Here is a 25,817-nt window from a genome sequence, read left to right on the forward strand (position 1 = left end):
GTTTTATACTATTTTTGTTTTAAATAACATTATAAAGTTATCAAACTTACCTCGATTTTAATTACATAATATTTTTGACGAAATATTGAATTGTATTTTAATAATATATAAATTAAATAAAAAAAACATATTAAAACACAAATAAAATTTGAAAAACAAATTTTTTTGAACGATGCGGGACTTGAACCCATGGCCTCTCGCGTTCCGTGCCAGTGCTCTAACCAGCTGATCTAACCGTTCAAGTAACGTACCGTTATAAAATTGTTGTATTGTATGCTTTGTTCAACTCTCAGGTTGTGGTTTCATCTACAGGATCCACTTTAAAGTTGATCACCTGCTCAACCCCAATATTTGCATATTAGAAAATTGACTTGAGATGTCCCTCTTGTAAATCTAAACAATTTTTTATGTTTCTAAAGTAATTATATATATAAGATAACCCTCACTTCTAGGATTAATACACAAATAAAATTTGAAAAACAGAATTTTATGAACGACGTCGCACCCACGACCTGCCACACACACACTAGCTTAAAAGTGCTTCGCTTGCTAATGTCAAGGTGCGGAGTCCTTCTTTTATTACTAGTCTATGCCTAACCTTTTGAAATTTTAGGGGATTCAATATATGTACAGACCAAACAGTAAATAATCCCAAGGCTAATAATATATCTTCGCATGACAAAAGTTATTTTTCTATTTTTATTTTTAAATCGCAGTCACTATCATACATAATGTCACCTTATTATAGTATTATATTTTATCCAAGGACATTCACATTGCTAGATTTTTAAGAGCGTTTACGGGTTTTAACTTTATTTAAATTTTATATAATTAGAGTATGCTTATTTATTTAAATTTTTAGATAAGGCGCCTGGTATGTGAAAAATATAGAGAGTAAAACCTACTCATCAAATGAGATAGTAACGTTTTTGGTGCGCATCATTTCTCGCGCACCTTTCACTTGTCAGTATTTTCCAACAAATAACAATAACAATAATATCAATTAAAATATCTCTTCATTCATCCGGGGAAAAAATTTTTGACAATGGTAACATTACTTATAGCAGTTTTATTGCAGGTTTCGTGCCATAGTAGGTAGTGCAGTAGTAGTGTAGTACCAATGCAGTAGTAGTGCAGTGAAGATTAGTGGAACACATCAACTAACACTGCACGATACAATTGAAAAGCTTTTTGCAGTTTTTTTTAATAAAATTGCCCTGCAGCTCGCGGAGCCAATAAACTAAGACGGTGAAGAAAAAATCATTTTAAGTAGGTATCTTTGATTGAAATACAAAGTAGCGAATTTGTTTTTAGCTAACATAATACATTTAAATCATATATTAACAGCTTATTAGTGTATTTCATAGCATGTGAGTTTCTTAAATGGTTATTAATGATAAAACCAAATGTGTGATGTGTGATTGACCTAAATCAAGTGTTTTTCGTAAGGTAAAAAAGACTTTAAATAATAGTAGCTATGAATATATAAAGTATCTGCAGTAGCCTCTGTAGGTACCGTAGACTGAGTAAACAACAGTCTACGATAGACACAATAATTGGCATTTGTCAGCTGACAAGTGACAAACTGTGTTGAGTGTTGACATCTAAATAAGGGTCATTTGTAATTATAATTAATTTTAATTTATTCTTTATCATTATATTTAAATAATTAGGTAATATAAATTTGCATCACATAGTCTTAATGATTTAACAAATTTAAGCAAAAACAATTTTGCATTTGACTATTAATAGTCGCATTTGTGCTTCGAAACATGACCATCGAAGGCAACAAGGACGAAGCAGAAAGATGCATAGAGATTGCGCAAAATGCATTCTCTATCGGAAACTACGAAAAAGCGGAGAGGTTTCTAATGAAAGCTGAGCGTTTATACCCCACAGCGAGGGCTAAGGATCTCCTTACAGTTGTCCGAGCAGCTATTCCATCGGGAACTTCAAAAAAAACTCCCCCTGGTACTCCTGATGATGTACGACGTAGAAAAGCGCCCCCTCCTCAAGCACCCCAAAAGGAGTACTCCACAGAGCAGCTAGAAGCTGTGAGAAGGATCAATACAAAGTGCAAGGATTATTATGAAATACTTGGTAAGTTATGAACTTGAACTTGAAGGTCCATTTAACAATATTTGGAGCTTTTTTGTGAATAAACGAGTGCACAGGTCACCTGATTCATGCCTTTTAGTTTAGTAAACACACTTTTTGAGGGTACCTATGTCATATCCTTCTGGAAACATGTGCAAGGAGGCTGATTCCATAGTTTAGTTGTAGGTAGTAGAAAGTTCCTTGAAAACCACACTGTAAAGGAACTCAGCAGCACTAGAATTAATTTGTTCATTAGACCACTACTACATCACATAAGTGAAGTCAAATTTATTAGAAATTTAATGGGTAATTAATATTTCACATACTATTTAAACTATCATGGTAAAAATACCATAATGCTAGTTTGTGATACTATAATTATATGATTAATAATTGCATCTGTTATTGCTAATTAGATTTGCATAGTTAAGAGAGTATTTTAAAGTTATGCAACATTGACAGCATTGCAACCACAACAAAAGGGTGGCTTTAGAGCAGGGATTGGCAAGTAGTTTTAGGTGGGGTCAGGACACTGTGGTAAAATAGTAACGAGGTCAGAAAAAACAACTGATAATAATGAAGTGCTACCTATTTATTGTATCATTTCATTTTATAAAACAAACAGCCTTAAATTACTGTTAGAAACTGCACTGACAGTCTTGAGCCAGTTTTTATAGTTTGGTTCTCGAGAAGAGCAGCAAATTCGAAGTGTGTCTTCTTTGTGGGCATCTGTTAATCTCGAAAAATATTGGTTTTTTATTAAATTCGTCTTTGACAAAGATGTTTCTCATACATATGTCCAGTCAAACATAGTTGCTAAATTGATAGGTAGTTTTATTACAATTTTATTATGTATCTTTTTCATATTTGGCTGTAAAATATTATTTCAATAAATAAAGGTATAGAATACCTTATCCACATATTTATTTATACCTGGTATGGAACATAACAATATTTGGCTGTCCCAGGTTCCAACTATTGCAGTCTAGTAACACAAATGGACCTCGGTCTTTTATATAGGACGGAAGATGTGCACACATTATGTGATTCAATTTAAGATAAGATATTAATGTGATTATTAAATTGCATCCCAATGGTTCTTAAACACAGTGTTTGTGTCTAATTATTATTGATAGATGTTGTTAAAATATTGTGACCATGACCTACGCAATTTTTCAAAATATTATATTTTTTTAAATAATGACATGATATTGACAAGAAGTGTAATGAATTATTTGATGGTAAGTGATAACCCCTTCGAATACTCTCCTGTAGCACTAGGATTGACCGTAATGGTCGCCTCAATTTAGCTTGGTGTACATGACATTGTTACAATATTGACATGCAAGGAAACACAGAGTGGTTTAATCTAGAAGAATACAGAACTTTCTTAAACCTTCCGAAATCCCCTGGCACTAGGTTTTTCAGACACACCAAAACTAAAGTTCTTATTTTGTTTATAAAATAAAACTAAATTTCTCACCCTTATTTTGTTTGTAAGATGGTTTTTTTTGCATGGTCTTATAGCTTGTTTCAATAGCTTTCTCATACATTAATTCAAATCATCCCAATTATAAGCAATCTATTAATACACATAAAAAATATGCATTGATAGATTGCTGCGCGCCATCATCACACCAATCTGTGATCAGTGCTTCTTGTGTCTTCGTAGGTATGGGACATTTCAAAAGTAACATGTGAAATTTGATATGAAATCCTTCAGTATTTTAAATATAACTCTTTATGAAATCATATGTAAATTAGCAAGCAATATTTATCATTAACTTAGTGGGAGAGTGAGCAGTGAGCACTTGTTTGTTTACAAACATGACATTTCATTATTATGGCCAGTTCATAGATCTGTCATTCAATTCTACTTGACAGAGTGTAGCAACATCATGTAACATTGTGATCTTTCATTGATAGAAAAAAAAACAAGATTTTATTTTTGAAATTTAAAAAAAAATCACAATTGCCGAAAACATGTGATTGTTTTAAGTTTGTCCAATAAAAATGAATTATTATATAACAAGCAGGTCTGTGTTCCCCTGTGCTTACCAAAAGCAGCTTTCGATAACGCCCAGAATTTACGTGTTTCAGTCCAGTAACTAGATAGGTGCTCGCCGATTTTTACGACGTGCTTCGATTCCGCACTTGCGATTGTCGCTCAAAGAATCTGGAGGCACGGTTATATTTCCTCTTTAGAAATTTGCAGTACGGATCCTTTGTGCCCAGTGCCGCAACCAAGATTCGATACGTATGTTTTTTGCAGTCAGATGCTGCTTTAACTGACGCATTCTGAACCAGGGCTGTGATCTGCAACCGGTACTACAGAGCTTGGTATAAAAATATCCATGGCCTGTAGTATCACATCGGCTTCTCCAACAGCACAGGCACTGGGTTCATCTGAAGGGAAACAAACCTTGCCCAAGGGTAGGATGCAAAAAAGGAACGCATCCTATCCCAATCTGCTGACTTGTAGTGTCAAACGCGGCGGGTCCCCAGTGGTCTGCGACGTGGCCGTTGGACAGGCACTACATTCCTGACCAGGCAATGCTTGAATGCTCCAAGATTGGCGTGGACAGAGACTTGGAACTAATAAGGACGGCAGGTGGCTATCCACATCTGGGAGCCGCGTTGGCGACTCAACCAATTAGAACAGACAATACGCCAATGCAAAATTATGCAAAGATCGCGCGGTATTGTGTCCGTTGAATGATTCCCCTCCGCTGAAATCGTAGTCTTGGGTGATCCCAATGATGATTCCGATACCTGCACGGGGAGTGAAACAGCCCCTTATTGGCCCCAATAAGCTACATTGGTGCAAATATAACTGTATGGTCGCGGCACAAAAGATGCTCATGAAAATCAGACGACATTGCAGGAAATACAAATCTTGTTATCTTTTAGATAAAACAGTATAAAAACAAATACAGTAAATTCAGAGTACGATTATATCGTACATTATGACATTATGTTGAGCGCTAAGTTCAGTTAGTTCTACGTGATTTACATAGACAAAACATTAATGTATTTAAATAAATAATATTGACACAATTTTACACAAATTATCTTGCCCCAAACTAGGCGTAGCCTGTACTATGGGTACAAGACAACGATATATTTAATAAAATATATCGTATTAAATACTGAATGCATATTGAATGTTAAATATATTTTACATTACTCATACTCGGAAAGTAATGTTGTTTTGATCTGATTATTGGCTGGAAAATGCTGCTTCCCTCCATAGAGAGGGAAAAACTCATACAGATTACTTCCCACCTAAGGGCCGGAATGAAGTTTAAAAATGGAACTGCTGTGAAGAGTTTTATGTAAAAAAGAACTAATAAAAAAAAAATCTGCGGCCATGTGACATTCTAAACAGCCAGTGTGAACTTAGCGCAAACTTCTTTGAGCGGAATAAACCGCAACAATGACGCGGTAAGTTCCATATTTGAAATTTAAAATGTCGACATAAATTGGCGGGGTACTAATCTGTGCTTAGATAAACAACTAGTTTTATTTTCCTCATATTCGAAATGAAAAGTAGAGTGTTTAACTCGGGTAAAAGTATCAATTCCTACTCGGACTACAGCCAACCTCGCTGCGCTCGGGCGTCTAAATATCTCGGGACTTGATTCTTTCGACCCTCAGTTAACAATCTACTATTTTATGTGGTATATTATGCTAGCTTCGTACATACTTCGTCCGTGTACACAGATCCTAGCACGTAGTGCTTAAGTATAACAATCGTTGTTTTTTAAAACTTTAATAACTTAATCGCAATATTTTTTTAGATAAGGGCCAAGTGTCTAAGGAATAAAATTTAGAAGACTTAATATTTGAAATCCATCCAGTAGTAGAAAACCTCTACCATTATATTAATATTGATTTTAGTTAAACCAACTAGAAAATCAATTTTATTTGTGAAGACTTGTTGGTTTTTACCAAGAAAAAAAATACACTGTCGAAGTTTCGGCAGTTAAGCCGGTTAAGTCATGTTAATTTAATTTGAAATTTCTGTACGTTTTTTTTTCTATTGGTGGCATCAAAGTTAAACCCATAGACGCCTAATGCAAAGACCAACGTTTTCAGACATCACATTAATATCATAGATATACTATACATAATATATATCTAATATATAAAATTCTCGTGTCATGTTGTTAAACTTTGAACTCCTCCGAAACGGCTTGACCGATTCTCATGAAATTTCGAGTACATATTGGGTAGGTCTGAGAATCGGACAACTTCAACACACGATTTATTTTTTTATTTTTTTGACATTTTTTTTAAATTTGTTTGTTTATGAGTCAGCATTAAAAAATACATACAACTTCAAAAATTTTCACCCATCTACGATCAACAGTTACTTTTGTATCGCGATTTTAATATCGGAAATACGTTTGCTGGGTCAGCTAGTAATATAATAAAAATCCAAAGATTTTAGTCTCCTTTTTTTTATTAAATATTATTTTAGCTTAGTACTGATATTATAGCACTTATATATTATTATCCTGACAAAGTAATAAAACTATCTTTTTATTTAATAATATTTATTTCAGTAAGTACAAAATTTTATATTCGATGAGACGTCCTTGTTGTGTGATACAATGTCCTTTCTACTAATCTCATTTTAAATGTATGGAAGTGTTTAGTATTATTTTTTTTAATACTTCTCGTTTGTTTTTTAAAAAGTTATTGAAGTGATTTTACTGATTAGGTAACTTTCGATATCAGTTTATTTTTTTTTTGATATTCGTAATACTTAGGGGATAATCGCCTGGGGGCCTACTCCTAAAATCGATATTCGATATATCGTGGCAATAGTCGTGTCGAATACCGAATACTCTTAGTTACATCGTATTAAATGTCGAAACGATGTTTGCACGAACGAAACATTTTTCGATATTATCGGTCCTAATCCTACTCTTAGTTGAAAATGTCAGAGACGAATATTCGAATTTGACAAATAATCAAACGTCACTTTTACGATAATCTCCATGACACCTTCTAGGCTGTCGTAAGTGTTGCTATTATCGTTTCAAGTTGTATAGATATATTTGCCATACAATAATAACTTAGAATACTTAATAAATATTATTGAAATAATTATATGTGATTTACTATTCAACAGGATTTGTTTACTAACAAGTAATATAAGTCATTTTGTTGATCGTTTATGCGTAGAAAGTAATGCAAATGGCCGCCTGAGAAATAGGAAGTCGATGAGAAGGGTTGAGTTACTTTTTTTTTACATTTTATTATCCCCAAGTTTTGTATTATTTAGTCAGTTTTAAATGGTCATATTATATTCATTACATAATTTTTGAATATTTAAATTTTGTGTAAATGATGCAAATTGGTGGTGCAGAGTCTGGCATGGCCCTTAGCGCCTAAACTATGTTTTGATTTTTGACACTTAACAGCGACAAAGCTCAGATAATATTTAGTTTTTCAAGGTTTGCACAAAATTCATTCACTCTAACATCGTAAAATAATCAAAATATAAGTCTATGGTTATGTTGTTACGATAAACGATATGGAATACGAACATTTGTTAGAGTAGGGTAGGTGCGATATATTCGGAGTATTATCGTATTGTTCCGAATATATCGTTGTCGATTTTGCGAGTAGAACTCCTGGTCACACTTAACGATTACATCCTGTAGTATATAGATTAGATTAGGAGTCTACTGGGCTAAAAGGTCGATTAATTGTGAAGTATATTAATTAAATAACTTTGTCAACAGGTGTAAGCAAGGAGGCGACGGACTCTGATGTGAAGAAGGCGTACAAGAAGTTGGCTTTACAGCTCCACCCGGACAAAAACCACGCCCCCGGGGCCGTGGAAGCCTTCAAAGTAAGGTTTAATTTCTCAACAAATACTTTGAATCTATTGTAAGGCCAATGAGACGACATTTTTATCGATATCTATGAATTTTAAAAAGAATTGCTATCTTTCAAAGGTTGTCTAGAGTTTCTAGGCTGTGATTTCAAAATTAAAATCAACGACTACCCACAATAACAGCAAATATCAACAATAATGGATTAATAATAACAAGAACTAATTAAATACGGAAATGAAAAAATACACTTCGAACGCAATCCAAACAGGGAGAACTTGTTCACAAAATGGCAGACCAAATGTTGACAACTGTGGTATTTCCTATTCCACTAAAAACGTAAGGACAGCTATCGTCGAACAAGTGACGTCATTACTACGTACAAGTGATAGGGAAAGAGATAATAGTCACTCGCTACCGCAATGTAACCAAATAACGGTCCGTTTGTTTACATCGGTTACAACATTATCTCCTCTCGTTGGCCTTAGTGTGGAATATTCTAGAAAACGGCCGTTAAAACACCTAAAGAAAAGGACCACTTTCACTTTCGTTCTCAACAATTTTCTCCACCAAAAATTAACCAATCGTGAAGAAATTTCGTAACAGAATGCAAAGGAAATATTATGTATCGTTCTGTTTTGATTTTTTCGTTTATTGTTGTCAGGCTTGTATGCTTTTGTTTGTGGCCTACATTGTTAAGCCGTTTTAAACATTTTTTTAAAAGTACTCTAGCACTTTTTATTATTAAGCACTTATTGCTGCTTTTTACAATAAATTTTTATACATATATTTTATTTAACAGCGTGTCCTGTGATACATAGGCCTCCTTCAGTTTCTTCCATATTTTCCTGTTGTTCGCTGTTCTAGTCCAAATAGTTATATCATCTTCCCATCTTATGACTTGTCTGCCCTTTTTCCGTCTTTTTCATCTCGTGGTTGCCATTCTATTACAATTTGTCCATTTTTTTGTGCTGCCTCTGGCCAAGTGACCTGTAATAAAACAGAAAATATTTTAAAAGGCTTAACAGAGTGACAGCAACACGGCTAATCATGAAATTGATCATATTTGAAAATAATCTTTATCTAGGGTTGGAACCCATTTAGAAAAGAATCGAAAACGTTTGTATGTAAAAATGGCCGCTTCTGTTACCTCTGTGTATTATTTACTGAGTCTTGTCGCGTTCGTGTTTAATTAGTTTTAGTATTAAATATATACGAGGGGAGGCTGATAAGTAATCTACCTAACTATGAAAGAAAAGACTTTAGTTTTAATTAGTTTTATAGTCTCCTGCAAGTGAAATACACTTATGACATTTGCAAATAAGTGACATCATGCCGTTATAATAGTAATTTTTATTTTGCTCGTCAAAATGGTCCGTCACAGCCTCCTTCATTTCTTCGTCCGTCGAAAATCTGCGACCCCCTCAATTTTTTCTTTAAATCTTTGAATAAGAAATAGTCACAGGGAGCCAGATCTGGACTATAAGGTGGATGGTTAATAGAAATCACAGAAGTGAAGCCGTTTTTGCTCAGGGCTGACCTCGCCGTTAAGGCTGTGTGTACAGGAGCATTGACTTGTAAAATCAGAACACCTTTGCCGAGTTTGCCTCTCCGCTTTTCTTTGATTTGTTTACGAAGCTGGTCAAGCAAGTTTGCATAATATTCAGCATTCATTGTTGTATTTTTAGGCAAATAATCTATCATCAAATTCCCTTCGACATCCCAAAAGACGGTGGCCATTAGTTTTCCAGCCGACGGCCGAACCTTGAACTTCCTTGGCGGCTTTTCTCCTTTAAATTTCCATTGCATTGACTCTTGTTTGCTTTCCGGATCCCACTGGCGAATCCAAGTTTCATCACAGGTCACAATTCGAGAGATAGTCTCTTCTTCTTTACCTTTGACCAGGTCTAGAAATGCCTGACAACATTCTACTCGCCTTTGTTTGTCAAAGGGGGTCAACATTCTAGGGACCCAACGCGCGCTCACCTTGGACATGCCCAAATGTTCGTGAATAATTTCATGAACTCGTTCCTTGTTAATGCCCACATCTCTGGCTATCTCCCACTGCTTGATTCGCCGATCTGCAAGAATCAGGTTCTTCACCTTTTCAACATTATCTGCGGTAACAGCAGAAATTGGCCTTCCACTACGTGGGTCGTCTTCCAGGCTCTCACGGCCATGTTTAAATTGCTTCGACCAAAACTTGAATCACCAAACACCTTTAACATGCGCTCTCTGATCTGCGTAGGCGTATTTCCTTCTTTACTTAGGAATTTAATCACTGCTCGATGCTCAAATTTCATCATTTTACAATTTTCTTTCGACATGGTGAAATCAAAGCCGCGCCAAAAAAACAAAAGCAAGCGAAAAAAAATAAGCGTCATAATTTTGAAAAAGGAATAAATATAGAATATGATTTTGCAGTGGCCAGTTCGATTTTCAAAACTTTCTTTAACAAAGTAGATTTTATATCAGCCACCCCTCGTATAAAACCTTATATAGAAACTTTTATTACGTGTCTTGACGAGATGTCTGTCTTTTGTGTATTATATAAAATTATCACAATTTTACACTACGAAATAAATACTTGATATACCGAGATCGCCCCTCATATGAGATTTGATGAGATTAGGCTCGAACCCCTTGCTTCCTAAATGCCGCTACATAATTAACCCACTCTGTTCAATCCTTCACGCCTGGACTAACCAATCAACTTGATCCCGAGGGAGTACGATACTAATTAATTGAAATCACTAAATATTATATGTAAGGGAGGGTTTTTTTACCACTCCACGTTGCACTAGGGGGAGGATGGGTTTAAAAAGTTGCTAAAATATTAATAGACGAAGCCAATGTTGTAGGCAATCGGCAACGCTGCTGCCGTGTTGACAGACCCTGAGAAGCGGAAGCATTATGACCTGAGGGGTCACGAAGTTCCAACACAAGCCACGCACACTCACCACCAGTACTATGCGCGCGGCTTCGAGAGTGACCTCACCGCTGAGGAGTTGTTCAACATGTTCTTCGGAGCAACCGGTGCGTATTCACACACCCATTTCAGCTTCTTCCAATAGACCGCATATTTCAAAGAGTGGCTCGAATCAGCGACGATCAAGTCTGAATCTTCGATTGGCTTGATTATTTTGCGTTGCGTAGAGATGTTGGTTATCTCCGCATCTTCTACCGCATTTAAAACGGGGAGCGCTCAGAAGAGCTGTTCGGGTTGATTACAGCGGTCAAATTCCACCACCGGACATTACCTCAAAATGCAAAATACCACCCGCATTACGTTGACGTCTGACATTCCACAACCGCGCGGTTCGCAAGAAATTTCTTGTCTCGCACAGCCACTTTGTCGAACCAATAATCGACTGCTGTTTTCCTGAATCGATATAATTTAGGGGTGGTTAAGAAACGAGCACAGTGACACCTGTGATTGCGGATGTCCATGGGTGGTTGGTTGTCGCACCACTGGAGGCTTACGTGATGATGGACATCCCAGGGGGCAAGAGATGCGTTGCCGGTCTTTAAGAATGGAATATGCACAAACTTGAAGGTCCCTAAGTTGTATCGGTTCGGGAAAACTGCAGCAAGTAATTGATTCCACAAAGTGGCTGTGCGAGGCATGACATGTCTTGCAAAACACGCGGTTGTAGAATGCCTGACGTCAACGTGATGCGGGTAGTATTTAGGTGGTGGAATTCGGACTGATTTTCAGTTGCTGTCTCGTCTGAGTATTGGATCCGTAGCAGGTGAAATAACTGAGTTAAGGAAACTTGATATCTCATTTCTGAACGTGATTCGCAGTATCGCTGAAAATTTGGGCTTGTCAATAATGCCTTGCACAGGATACCGGCTAGATTATGGGTACCACAACGGCACCTTTTTGTGTTTCGGTCTGTAGGACGCCGTAGCTAGTAAAATTACTGGGCAAATGAGACTTAACATCTTATGTCTCAAGGTGATGAGCGCAATAATTGTGGCGCCGCTCAGAATTTTTGGGTCTTTCAATAATATCTTTAGCGGCACTGAATTGTAATTGGCACAGCGTATCATTTACCCTTATTGTGATGAAAACAGCGTTCCCTGGGGCTGGCCCGGCGGCTTACACGAGGCGCCGCGCCCGCGAGCCCGAGCAGAGGGACGGCCACGGTGGGCTGGTGCAGCTACTGCCGGTTGTCGTCCTGGTGCTGCTCTCCATGATGTCGGGCCTCTTCATCAGCGAGCCTGTGTTCAGCCTCACGCCCACCGCCAAGTACCCGATACCCAGGGAGACTGTCAACTTGAAGGTACGTCAATCAATTGGGAATAGAGCAACCGCCCTCAGGCTATTCAATAATAAGTTTTATTGTACGATATTACATTCAAAGTAAGGCATACTTTTTTGAATGGGTGGGTAGTTTTTGACTTCTAATAAGTGATATCGTATCCTATTTTGAATAGAAATATTTAAATTTGAATTATAGTGTTGTCTAACAGAATTCTAACTCGGCCCTGTCTTTGAATTAATATCTCAGGCTGCGTGTAGCCACAATACAAGTAATAGTACAGTAGCGTAACTCAGTTGTTTCCTTCAAATTTATACCAAGGTCTGAACAATTGTTAATGGATTATTTCAGATTCCATACTACGTAAAGGACAATTTCCACACAGATTACCAGGGTTCGTTGAGAAGACTGGAGATGGCAATCGAAGAAGAATATATAGGTATGTATTGTGGGCAGATCAACTTGCTCAAATCAACGTTAACACTTAAACAAATACGACACTGGAAAGGTTGGCTCAGTTGGAAAAGCGCTCGGACGGAACCATCTCGGGTTCAAGGCCGCATCGTTAAAAAATTATGGTTACAAATTAAATTTACGAAATGAACATTATTAATAACAAAAAAAAAATTTAACAAAAAAACAACCAACTTCAAAAACACTATTCCAAAACAATAGATATAATATGCACTTAAAGTATAAAAATAATTGCGTATTTTTATACAATCTAATTAATTAATCTAATTCTAGTTACGATTATTGTTATTTTTGAATTGGTGTCCTTCCGCCGCAACCCGCTCTAGCCTCTCGCCTCCTCACAACTCAAGCACATCTCACCTATAACTATGTATGTAGTTACAAACCTGTATTTATTTTGGATGACTTACAATAATCGTAACTAGAATTAGATTAATTAATTAGATTGTATAAAAGTACGCAATTATTTTTATACTTTTTAGTGCATATTATATCTATTGTTTCGGAATAGTGTTTTTGAAGTCGGTTGTTTTTTTGTTATTTTTGTGTTTTAGTGAATTTGAAGTACACTAACAATTTGTCTAAATATGTCTAGATATAGAAAATTTTTCAATGTGCTGCATGAACGTAAGCGCTTTGAAAATTGATTACAGACAGTTAGAAATTCTGCCACAGATCGCACACTTACTGTATGTCGTTAAGGAGTCCCATTGATCATCATATTCGACTACGACAATTACTTGACCATAACTATTTTATGGTAGATGACTTAAATATCCGAATAGCATCAATAAGATTCGGCCGAGTATCTTTAATATGCTCCTAAGAATTGAAGAGTTCCGTTACTTTCTCCAAAACTATCACCAAATTATCTTTGTAGTATATCCTTTACAATAAAAAAAAAATCATCGAAATCGGTTGGCGCGATATTGAGTTATTCGTAAATTTATCATCCACTTTGCTATACGTATGTATAGCAAATTTAAGACTTATAGTTTTCTCATGGATGCCATTGTCAGATCTGGATCATAATGTCCCATCACGGGAAGCACCAGCTTTCAAATAAAAAAGAAATATCAAAATCGGTTCACCCAGTCGAAAGTTTTGAGGTAACAAACATAAAAAAAAACATACCGACGAATTGAGAACCTCCTCCTTTTTTATAGTTGGTTAAAAACAACACCACACGCGTATTAGGCTTAGTGTTCGGCTACTTACCATTAGGCTCCTATTCCTTTTTTTTTATCTTAAAATTTAATATTTCAGGTAATTTGCGTCACGCGTGCCAACGCGAGCGTAATTACCGCGACAACATGGCGTGGAAGGCGCGCAACTTCGGAGACACCAACCAGTACGCCGAGGCGCAGCGCATGCGCATGCCGAGCTGCGAGAAGCTGTCCAAGTACCAGCGGTAAATGGCGCTGATAACAAAACTTATAGTGTATTTTGCAATAAGGGGCCATCCATAAATTACGTCACACGTTAAGGGAAAGGGAGGGGACGAATTGTGACATTGTGTGACAAAGTGCGGGAATTTTGTGACATATTTTTTTTTTTCAAAATATAATACTTTTTATCTAAGTATTAATATTTAGATTTTATTGAAAAAGAATTTAAATGTACAATGTTGTATATTTTATTAAAAAGAGAGTTTCTTGCCCCGCTTCTTCTCTCTCAGAGCGCCATTTGTTTCCGAAGCGGTGGTAGTGTTAGAAAGGACATCAAAAAATTCTAAAGGAATCAATTTTGATAGATGCCTTTTAATCGAAATAAGAAAAATTCCGGAACACTGCTGTTTTAATAATTTCGTAAATTTGTAAATGTAAAATTGCGAAATATATATACACTAGGGGGTGTGGTCTCACAAATACTGGGTGGCCGAGAAGTGTACCTCCAAAGCTAAAATTTAAATTTGGCTCATTTTATTGGCCAGTGTTCTGGGAAATTTTAAAAGTTAGAAGCCATAGGCTCCCCATTTTATTTTTTTGATACCTTGAACATTTTCACGAATTTAGCTGGAGCAGTTATCTTGAACTTACGACACAATTCTAAACTAGTTCCGCATTGTCTAAACTATTAATAGTTTCTTATGTGGTTATTGCAACTGTAGTTGATAATTATCAACAATAAAATTAACTAAAGGTGTTCAAAAAAAATTGAAAAAAGTCCTAAACCACAATTAGGTGAAAAAAGCGGATAAAAGGGGAAAAAAATTATTGTCTCCTAAACTACGCAAAATCGTAGTACATACATAGGGTTGATTCGGATACTCATCACCATGAGGCTTTCAAATTTTAGCTTTGGATGTCAACTTCTCGGCATGACAAGGGGAGGAGTCACAAAATTGTGAAATTCGTGTGACGTAATGTATGGTTCAAAGTTAGTTATTATATTACTAATGACCCTTGAAGATGTTAGCTCTTTTGCCCCCTTTAGTTCATTATGTCAAAGATAATTTATTTATTTAGGTCCAAAACGACACTAGCAAAATTATATTTATTTAAACAAATTTATATTATTAAAAATTTACTATTTAGCACCACTTCGAATGATAGTAAGTAAGTGTAGATAAGATCCCTTTTAAATCACAAACTATTAACAACTTCATCATTTTATAAAACATTCGTTTGTTGTCAAAACATTGCATCGTATTGCCACTTTGTAATACGATCGACTGGTTACAGTTTTCCCAACTACGACTCAAGCTTTTAAAGCTAGAGGAAATTCTCACTTCAAAGACCAATGTTATGATAAGCTAATAGCCTATGGTACGATATTGTAATAATGGAGGGTATTTTGAAAATAACACAAGACTCCTAGTGGCATTTTCAGAACGCCTTAAGAAAAAAGTCTCAAGAAAATAGTTTTTAATAATTTAAAATGCTTTTATGACAACAGATGTCTTAATAAAAAACATAATAATTAGTGTCAGCAATTGTTGATTCTGAAAGATTATTTTGAAATTGATCAGTCGATAAAATAAAGTCGCCTCCACGACGCGGTCATTGAACTCAAATGACAAATACACGGCACTAGTTTTCATTAAAAACCTTTCAATTACCAAAACTTGGGCCATTTAGATTAGTTAAGGGATCGTAATGTTCTAATAATCTAGTTGTTCTACATTAAACTTAAAAAAAAATTACCTAAAATATGGACAGAATACTGACTCACAATACAAAAAATACTACGTGCTAATAGAATGTGGGCGGGGCCTGGAAAAAGGGGTAAGGGGTAGTTGTATTCATAAATGAATGAATATAATTCACTGACGTATAATCGACAACTAGATTCAAAATCACGCTCAAAAATTGTCTGAAGCGAAACTCCACCTACGCGTCTATTGGGCAGAGTTTTCGTTCAGTTTTGTTTCGACCGCGCTTTGGATACAACGCCACGCATTGTTCTGTTGAAAACTGTTTAGTTAATATCATATCCAAACATAAAAAGGATGGAGTGTCGTATTACAGGTAAATGTCTCATTAAATTAACAAAATTGTGTAACTTAACGTTTTTAATCATTTTGCTAAATAATTTCAATTGCTAAAATAAGATGTTCTTGCCTTATGTTCGCGTCCGAACTCCTAATGAGCGTATACAATAGACTTTGAACATTACTCCCACGACATAGGTGTTAATTTTAATAAATGTTTTAATGTTATCTGTAAAGCTATTGTCAAACAGACAGCGAACGTGGAGATGCGTTTTAATTTTGTTATGTTTAATATCGTTTGAATCTAGTCATATAGAAAAGCGAAAGCAAACCGAATACGTGGCGTACCGAAAGGCGTCTCACGTCAGGATAATCCAAAGGCGAGCGCGCGAAGCGAGGCGTGAGCGAGATAGTTGTATTAGCTTGCTTTGTATGCACAAGACGCGAAGCGCGACGGTTGAGTTTATTTACAAAACTTTAACACGAGTGGTGTCCCGAAACGCTTTTGGTTCGCTGCGCGAACTTTGTAGTTTGACGTCTCTGTTTCGGTTCGCATTCTCCATGCTTTCGGTTCGCTTCGGTTCGCATTTATGTTTGACAATACCAACGACAAGAACGCAGACAGCGAAAGTGGTTGGACAACAACGCTTTGCGGGTCCATTACAAAGCATTATATTATAATGCAAAAATATAGCACTTCCTTGTTGCATAGCGTCACCGCGGCGTTACAATTAAAATTGGCATAAAGTTATGCCTGTGAAGAAACGAAGAATATGCTAAATGTTTACAAATAGACATTTTGTTTCTGGTTTATCGAACGTATAACGTTTCCCGCCTTTATTTGCAAGGCTGACTGTCATTCGGATAACTTCAGAATTATCATTGTGTTGTCAGTGATATAGTCAACATTTTGGATACTCTTTATTTATTCTCAGGTATAAGTTTATGCCAAGTTTATTTATAAAGCCATATGTTTTTAAATCACTGTATGATTCACCTACTGTATCAAATATATAATATTTATTATGATTTGAAATTCTAACTTATTTTTAAATTTTAATCATGTTGGTGAACTAGGTAGATGTTATAAATAAATTATTATTCAATTATTTTTATTGAAATATGTTTATGAATTGCTGATTTCATGGGGTAATTTTTTGACTTTGTTTTTTTTTTCATAAATTTGCTTAGTAAGGGATATTTACCGTAAATTCAATTTCTGCACCATTACCTACTTGTCGTTGGACATATTATCACACTCGGCTTCGCCTCGATATGCCAACATTCTTGTTTTAATACCTCTTATTACACAACAGTTGCATAAATAACTAATAATTAATAATAAATAAACGTGTAAATGTCATAAATAAATTCTTATTTTATTATATCTGTCCACAAAATACTTAAAATTTTTATTTACTTACCGCATATTTAGTACTGGCTGGTATATTTATAACTACTATATAAAATGATTGTCAGTGTTCGCCGCAGTGTACATTAACTATCTCAAAAATGGAAAATGATATATTTTTTTGTTTATTTTACAGAGATCCATATGGAAAATAACAGAAATCATCATCATCATCTTGTCAAATTAAGGGTTAAGGTAGTGTTTCGCCTGGCTGGTTCGTCCTTCGAATTTACAGCCACCAGTCAATAGCTGAGTAGAGTAAAAATATTGCATACTGTTTTATTCGCGCGTGTCAGCTCTGAGTAGGTATCCAATAAGTACAAGTAGATCGTGGTGTGCGTAGACTAATTTAACAATGTGTTACTAGTCCACCGCAGATACAAATTGAGTACGATTTTAAACTATGGACTAAGTGATATTGTATACAATTGATACAGATTTAATTGAAAATAATAAAAAAATTGGCTACAAAAACAACATTGAAAAAATTATAAAAAACTTTTTTGTTCACAATAATAATTGTTCTTATAAGATACTTACAGCTATTTAAAATTGGTATTATTTAGTTTAAACAATTTCTTATGTTTGTAAAGTGATATCCCTCACTTCTAGGATTAATACACAAATAAAACAACCTCAGAGATGTGCAAAGCATACAAGATTTTATGACGATACGTCGCTCGAACGGTTAGCTCAGTTTGCAGAGCACTGGCACGGAACGCCAGAGGTCGTGGGTTCGAGCCCCGCATCGTTCATAAGATTTTGTTTTCAAATTTTATTTGTGTGTTATTTAGTTTATTTATTAATTGTACGGGTAGCAGACCAAGAGCTAAGTTAGTTTAGTTTCGCTCGAATAGCTGACACTGTTTCATAATTATGTAAGCTAACTTAAATATGCGAAGCTTAGAGTAGTTGTGCTATTTGACTTTCACTTGTGTGGTGCGCACGGTCGTCGGTGAGTTTTCACTTAGTTTTTGGTGTTCACGGGACATTTTTTATTAAACAATTTGTTATGTTTTGAAAATAATAACCCTCACTTCTAGGATTAATCTACAAATAAAATTTGAAAATTTATGAGCGATGCGGGGCTCGAACGCCTGGCGTTCCGTGCCAGTGCTCTTCCAACTGAGCTAACCGTTCGAGTGACGTATCGTCATAAAATCTTGTATGCTTTGCTCAACTCTCGCGAAGCGACATCTCAAGTCAATTTCCTGATATGCAAATATTGGGGTTGTGTGGTTATCAACTGTAAAGTAGATCCTGTAGACGTCGCCACAACCTGAGAGTTGAACAAAGCATACAAGATTTTATGACGATACGTCACTCGAACGGTTAGCTCAGTTGGGAGAGCACTGGCACGGAACGCCAGAGGTCGTGGGTTCGAGCCCCGCATCGTTCATAAAATTTTGTTTTCAATTTTTTTTTCTGCATTTTTATTAGTTTATCTTAGCTTAACTAAGCTGGCTTAGCTTGGGAACAGCTTAGTTTTTCGGTCTGCAATCCGCATTAGCAATAACCAACAAGAATCAACAATTACAAATAATATTGTATATAAATCAACATCTAAGTGTTATTGCACTAACAGGCAACGACCACTTGCAAATTTTAGGTAGGTTAATAATTTTATGATTTAAATTTTGCACCATAATTTATTACATACATTATATACATTAAATTTTATTAGGATAATGTTTAGTGGAAATTTATTATAATTAATAAAAATATATAAATAACAAAAAAATGTTAGATTATAAATGTATATGATTATTCACTACTAAATATTCTTGTTTAGAAAAATTTGTTGAAGTTTGGTGTGTTTTTTTTTATGAAAATAAGGGATGAGACGAGCAGGACGTTCGTAATTGATACGCCCTACCCATTACAACGCAGTGCCGCTCAGGATTCTTGAAAAATCCAAATATTCTGAGAGGCACTACAATTGCGCTCGTCACATTGAGACATAAGATGCTAAGTCTCATTTGCCCAGAAATTTCACTAGCTCCGGCGCCCTTCAGATCGAAACACAGTAATGTTTACACATTACTGCTTCACGGCAGAAATAGGCGCCGTTGTGGTAGTTTAATTACAAATACGTATTATTTTATCAATATTTAACATGAATTTATTTATTCATTAGCTTTTCAAGGGATACATACAGTACGATAAATTATTATATTAGAAAACATATAAAATTAGTTCTAAAAGCAATTTCGATCGATTTAGCCGATCTAAATAAATAATGTTAGTAATGTCTCACGAAAGATTTAATAATTTAATTGAAATTTCTAATTATTTAATTGGTTTTGGAATATACGTGAATCATATAAGATTTGGTTTAGTTATAAGGCTGTAGTGAATATGTAGCATGTATGGATGACGTAATCAACATACTTACTTGTAACATCGTGGGTTAGGTAGCACGTAGGTGCTCTAACCAGTCTGTTGCATACTGTGTACCGTGTTGGGTGTTTGTGGTAAATAAATAACCTGTTCTCGATTGGCATCACACAACTGACTTTTACTTGCATTTCTAAATAGCCTTCTGATCTCTAAAGAACAATAGTGATAGTGCAGATTAAGAGAGTGACTCCTACATTGAGGTTATTTATTTACCACAAACACCTTACACGGTACACAGTATGCAACAGACTGGTTAGAGCACCTAAGTGCTACCTAACCCACGATGTTACAAGTAAGTATGTTGATTACGTCATCGTTACGTCATCATACACGCTACATATTCACTACAAGGCTGTATTTAAAAAGCGTCTAAGTAGCCCAAAAGCTTTTCTTTATATTGTTATAAATGAGACATCGGTTAAGAGCGCTGGGGCCGTACTCTCCCACATCGTCCATTAATTTTGGTACAAAATTTTAGTCTTTGGGTTGTTTAGTCAGTAGTTTAAGGTTTGGAGGTTTTGACAAATATCACTGTTAATAATATAAAAGGCAATATGTAATTTTTTGCTATAAGTCACTGACTTGGATAAATACCACTGGACAGGTGTTCCATATGTTTGACAGCAAATTTTGGTGCGCATTTGAAGCGCCACTCGCGAGCGTCGAGAGAACTAATTTTGACGTATAATACAAATGGCTGAAGTATTTTTAAATTTTGAATTAATTTCGTTCGTTTTTCGTGTTATTTATACTTCAACAATCAACGTTATAAAGTAGATACACATTTTTTTTTTGTAAATAGTTTCCAACTATCAATGTTGTCCACTAGGTTGTCATCACTAGTTTTAGTACCGCAGACTCTCGCTACATGGCCAACAGCGCCAAAATGGCGAATATCAAACAGGCACAAGAGCACTTTGACAGCCGCAAGTCCAGTGGTATATAGTAGAGGTCAGTGTCTAATAGTACATTATATGTACGAACGAGGGGAAAAACCCATATACTTAGAATATACTATCATACATGACAGCCCGAAAATGTGTGATCGATTTTGATTTGTCAATCTATATTATTATTATTATAAAGAGGAAAGATTTGATTGTTTGTTTGTTTGCATTGAATATGCTCCGAAACTATTGAACCGATTTGAATAATTATTTCACTGTTAGGAAGCTACACTATCCCCGAGTGACATAGGGTAAATTGTATTTAAAAAAAAAATGGGTTCCTTGCTAAAATTCTAATAATGTAACCCAAGGTGTGAAAAAAATACCTTAAATATTCTTTAAATCGCGCGTGCTGCGAAAAGTATCAATGATAAAATAAAATAAAAAAACTACGACGTAAGTTCATTAATTTTAAAAATTTAATTGAAATGTCGTGCTCAGTCCTGTGTGTAAGCATACGAAGTCGCAGGTATCAGCTAGTATTCAATATACCGAGGAGCTAATTCCGAGCGTGGCTGACTGTTTACGACTTGTCAATCAAAATCGGTAACATTAATAATATATCCGTTTTTCCTTTTCTATCTTGCTATATCTCCGTTAGTGATGTTCTTCTCTCTCGCACGCTCTGTGGTCTAAGCGCTAGTATATTGTAAGTTAATACCGCTTTCAATATCAACAATAGTATTGACCACTTCTTTAAAACATATTATAATCATATACAACTTTAACCCCCTTATTCATAATGGTCCGCTAATATTAAACAGCCGCTAAGGAGTGTTTTTTCTCATTCTGACTTAGGTCAATAGAAGAAGATTAGAGTAAGAATTAGCAATGCTTTAAGTTAGCAGACTATTATGAATAATTGGGTAAATGTACACCCTTGTATTTATATTATATCTCAATAATTAAAACACACGATAATAAAATTGTATAACATAAACACGAAAACACTGAATCACCCACACCCTTACTCAACTACACTATATATATATACACACACATACACCTCTTAAATAATATTATTATTAAAGTATGTAATAATACTAGCATAAAATAACAAATGATGCATACTTATTAAAGTTTTGTAACTATTATTCTTAATCCTAAATTGGCATTATTTAAAATTATTTATTAGTCTATATGGTATACAAAGTTGTTGGATTATTAGTAAATAAATAAATATACTAGTTAGTGGCATGTGCGCTTATTTTAGTATTAGGATATTGAAAATAATTAAGAAACGTTTGTGTGGTAAAGGTTACTATAACATAAATGACTTTTTAATGATGCCACACATTGGGAATGGAGCGCCCTCAGGCTATTAAATAATAAGTTTTATTGTACTATATTACTTTGTAAACATATTTTTTGATGAAAAAAAAGCCCGCTGAGTTTGTTACGCCCATTCTTCTCAGGTCTGAGGCATCCTTTTTGGAATGGGCGGTAGTTTTTTACTTGCAATAAGTGATGTCACATCCTATTTTAAATAAAACTATTTGAATTTGAATTTGGACAAAAAGAAATTGGCAATTGTAGAGACTGCCGATAGAAGTGAAAACTTAGAACCAAAGAGGATGTAAATACTACAGTATATACATAGAACTTCTAGTATTAAAATTTCGTAAGGATTAAAAACAATTAAATTATTAATTTCAATTTATTTTTCAAACTTATTTTCTATAATATATTAATCAAACAAAAACTCTATTTCAACAATGCACAGTATATACACATTGAGCTTTTCACTAAAACCATTCAATTTCACGTAAAAGATATACACAGCACTAATGTTGCACAATACGTCCGCTGTATAGCTACAGATATACTGCTGTAAAAGTTTCGGTGACGCGAACTCACGAGATTTCAACCATCCAAAGAGTCTAATTATGTTATACATTTATATGTTTACTTATATTTATTAATCGGCTGCGCCAGTCATGTGCAAGTTTTCACTTCAAAAATGCATATATTACAAAGTATCATATCAATTCGATCCATGTTTCAAAATATAAAATTCACTGCCACCAGCGCCACCTATCCGGTACTAACCTAACTAGTGGCCATGTCGTCCTTTATATGTGTGCAAACTTTCATTTTTAATTGATCTAACGGTTCTCGATTTTACGTGAACTTACACACTTTCTCTTTTATATATATGATAAAATTTCACGTCTCGAAGAATGGCTTTAACGGTTTGGACCAAATTTTGCAATAAGATAAGCTTTTGCTTTATAAGGTAATCTAAGTGGTGTGATCTTATATAAAACGATTTTAACGCCATCTCTTAAATTTATGAGGTAACAATTATTGCTTTTACATTTATTACATGTCAGTGAATAGACAATTTTTTTTTAATAATTTTAATAAAATGATTTCAACTAAAATAAAATATGTATGAATGACAAATTCATCAAATTAAAATTCAAGCACCCAATAATTATTTAAATGTTATGAATAAATTGATATCTTTAGTCTAAATAATTGTATGTGTAAAATAATTATGGAATACCCCTAAGTAACGCCCAATTCAAATTTACTCGCCCCAGAATTAAAATTTCACCCATTAAAAATTTCGCTAAACCAAAAACATGCAAGTCGAAAAATTAATGTTTAATTAACACTTAGATCATTTATAAGTCTAGATTCTAGAATGTTATGACAGCTGTGAAAACGTTGAAAAAAGTTGAGGTTGACTGTTACCCTCTATTTTGAGCAATGCACGCACACTAACACAAAGTGTCATACAAATCGCCAGTGTAAGCATGTCACGCACACTAAATTAATTAACCTGGTCTGTTTTAATCGGTTGTCTCACTGCTAGACTATCTAGATGTATAAATTAAGAAGAAACTAAGCCTTGCCTGCCTCTAAACAGATTTATTCTTATTGCTTATTCTTTAATAATGTCGCCCTGGGTAGGTTCCCAATGAACGCAGTGTGCGTAAACTAGTTTTCAATGTGTTACAAATCCACCGCATCTGCGAACTGAGTACGAATAAAAATGAATCTTATTAGCGAGCTGCTAAAGTTGTTATTTCTTTAAAACGTTTTACTTAGTGAATCTTATGTATTACTGTGTGTTGTATTCCGCTTACGTTTATTTCTTCTCTACGCTCTTTTCTCTTTTGCTTAGTATAGGGGTAAAAGGGATTTTAAATGTTTTTATTTTACGCTTAGAGAATTTATACGCCTAGATGGAGCCTCTTGCAGTTAGGTAGCGCATGACAAGAGGTATATTACTTTAGTGTGCGTAACAAGCTACGTCTTACACTCGCGATACGTCAACCACTTTGTTTTAGTGTGCGTGCGTTGACGAAAATAGAGGTTAACTGTTAGCCGCTATTTTTTCGTTGTGTTCATAGGTGTCACAGTATCTAGACGTATAAATTATTTAAAATTTTACATTATTGAATTGAATATTGTGGCCAGTACTGTCGTTGGGAGTAATGATTTGTACTATTATGGGTGTTATAAATTATATTTATTGTTATAATACTTATTAAGAATCCCTATCCAAATAAAGGTTACTGTAAATATTTGTCTTTTTTTAGTCTTTTCTTAATTTTCTCACTGAATATCGATACCGCCCGGTTTATACACATACACATCGTACACATTACACGTAGGCATAGATGAATTCTGTTGAAAAAAAGAAAAATTATTTATTCGCTTATGTCAAAATGGCACTTATAAATGGCAAATATTTACGACCACTTCGGAAAAGTTGAGCTCTAATGAGAAGAAGTGGAAAGAAACCCATTGCCACTCTTTCAAATCTATACTTTTAGGTTTAGCATTTTACATAATATTTTATACTATATATGTAAATTGATGCACCAAAATGGAAACCAATCCTAAATCTAAGGAAACGAAAAAATACGTATCACTTCGAACAATCCAAACAGGAATGTACTTATTCACAAAATGGCGGTCAATTCACAAATTGTCAACATTGACAACTGCGGTACTCCTGTACCACGAAACACGCAACGACAGCTATTGTCGACCAACTAAAGTCATTACTGCGTACGAGTGATAGGGAAAAAGATGCAATTGTTCGCTGTCGTAATTTAATTCAGTAACGGCTAGGCGTCAATATATTTAGTGACTTTCAGGTTCGTGGTCACTTGGAAGAAAAAAGGCCAAATTGACCTGTAAAAAGTTCGGTGTACTCAGTAAGCCGAGACAGTACTTCAAGGGTGCGCCTGCAACTATATAAGGCGCAAATTCTGCCTCACATGGAGTACTGTTCTCAGCTTTAGGCGGGCCCTCCCAAGTACCAGCTTTTTCCGTTAGACCGCATACAACGAAGAGCGGCTCGAATCATTGACGATCAAGTCATCTCTGATTGGCTTGATTCTTTGGCGTTGCGTAAAGATGTGGGTTCTCTTTACATCTTTTACCATATTTATTACTATTATTTACTTCTTCATATGATACGACTCCTAAGTCCCTCGCACACAATAAATCTTAGGTAAGGTAGCGACCCTACTTACGACGCCCCCACGAGCAGTGCATTGAGGAAAGGAAGGTCCCTAGACCTTCTCTAGATTAGAGCATACTCCCAACTTAAAGGCCCGCAACGCTCCTGGTGTTTGCGGTTGCTTGACCACTACCAATCACGCGAGCCTCTTGCCCGTTTGCCATCTCTTAAATATAAAAGACAACATTATAACACTTAGTTGACTAGAACTCTATACATGAGTAACTTCAGCCCGCGATATCATATGCAAGGAAGTGGAGGGTAGAGGATGGATCTTGAATACGATTACAAACTGTGATCATAAGAGTGTGGTATCATCATCAGCCGGAAGACGTCCACTGCTGGACAAGTACCTCCCCCAAAAATTTCCGCGACGATCGGTCCTGCGCTGCCCTCATCCAACGTATTCCGGCGATCTTGACCAGATCATCGGTCCATCTTGTGGGGAGCTTACC

At 35.3% G+C, this 25,817-nt stretch overlaps 1 protein-coding gene across 1 annotated transcript; it reads left to right on the forward strand.

Annotated features, from left to right (window-relative positions):
* Positions 1-1,584: 1,584 nt before the first annotated feature.
* Positions 1,585-24,415, forward strand: LOC126973441 (dnaJ homolog subfamily B member 12). Its single transcript, XM_050820705.1, has 7 exons — positions 1,585-2,100; positions 7,854-7,963; positions 10,808-10,982; positions 12,027-12,235; positions 12,566-12,653; positions 13,955-14,099; positions 17,669-24,415. The coding sequence occupies exons 1-7, from the start codon at positions 1,773-1,775 to the stop codon at positions 17,685-17,687; spliced, it is 1,074 nt and encodes a 357-aa protein (XP_050676662.1). The 5' UTR covers positions 1,585-1,772; the 3' UTR covers positions 17,688-24,415.
* Positions 24,416-25,817: the final 1,402 nt, after the last annotated feature.

This window comes from Leptidea sinapis, chromosome 29 (assembly GCF_905404315.1).
Source record: "Leptidea sinapis chromosome 29, ilLepSina1.1, whole genome shotgun sequence".
Taxonomy (NCBI): Eukaryota; Metazoa; Arthropoda; class Insecta; order Lepidoptera; family Pieridae; genus Leptidea; species Leptidea sinapis.

Excerpts from the sequence above, each read along its gene's own strand:
- LOC126973441 (XM_050820705.1), top strand. The coding sequence starts at position 1,773 with ATGACCATCGAAGGCAACAAGGACGAAGCAGAAAGATGCATAGAGATT. Across the intron at positions 7,964-10,807 it reads GGGCCGTGGAAGCCTTCAAA|GCAATCGGCAACGCTGCTGC; the intron begins GTAAGGTTTAAT and ends CCAATGTTGTAG. Across the intron at positions 10,983-12,026 it reads CATGTTCTTCGGAGCAACCG|CGTTCCCTGGGGCTGGCCCG; the intron begins GTGCGTATTCAC and ends TGATGAAAACAG.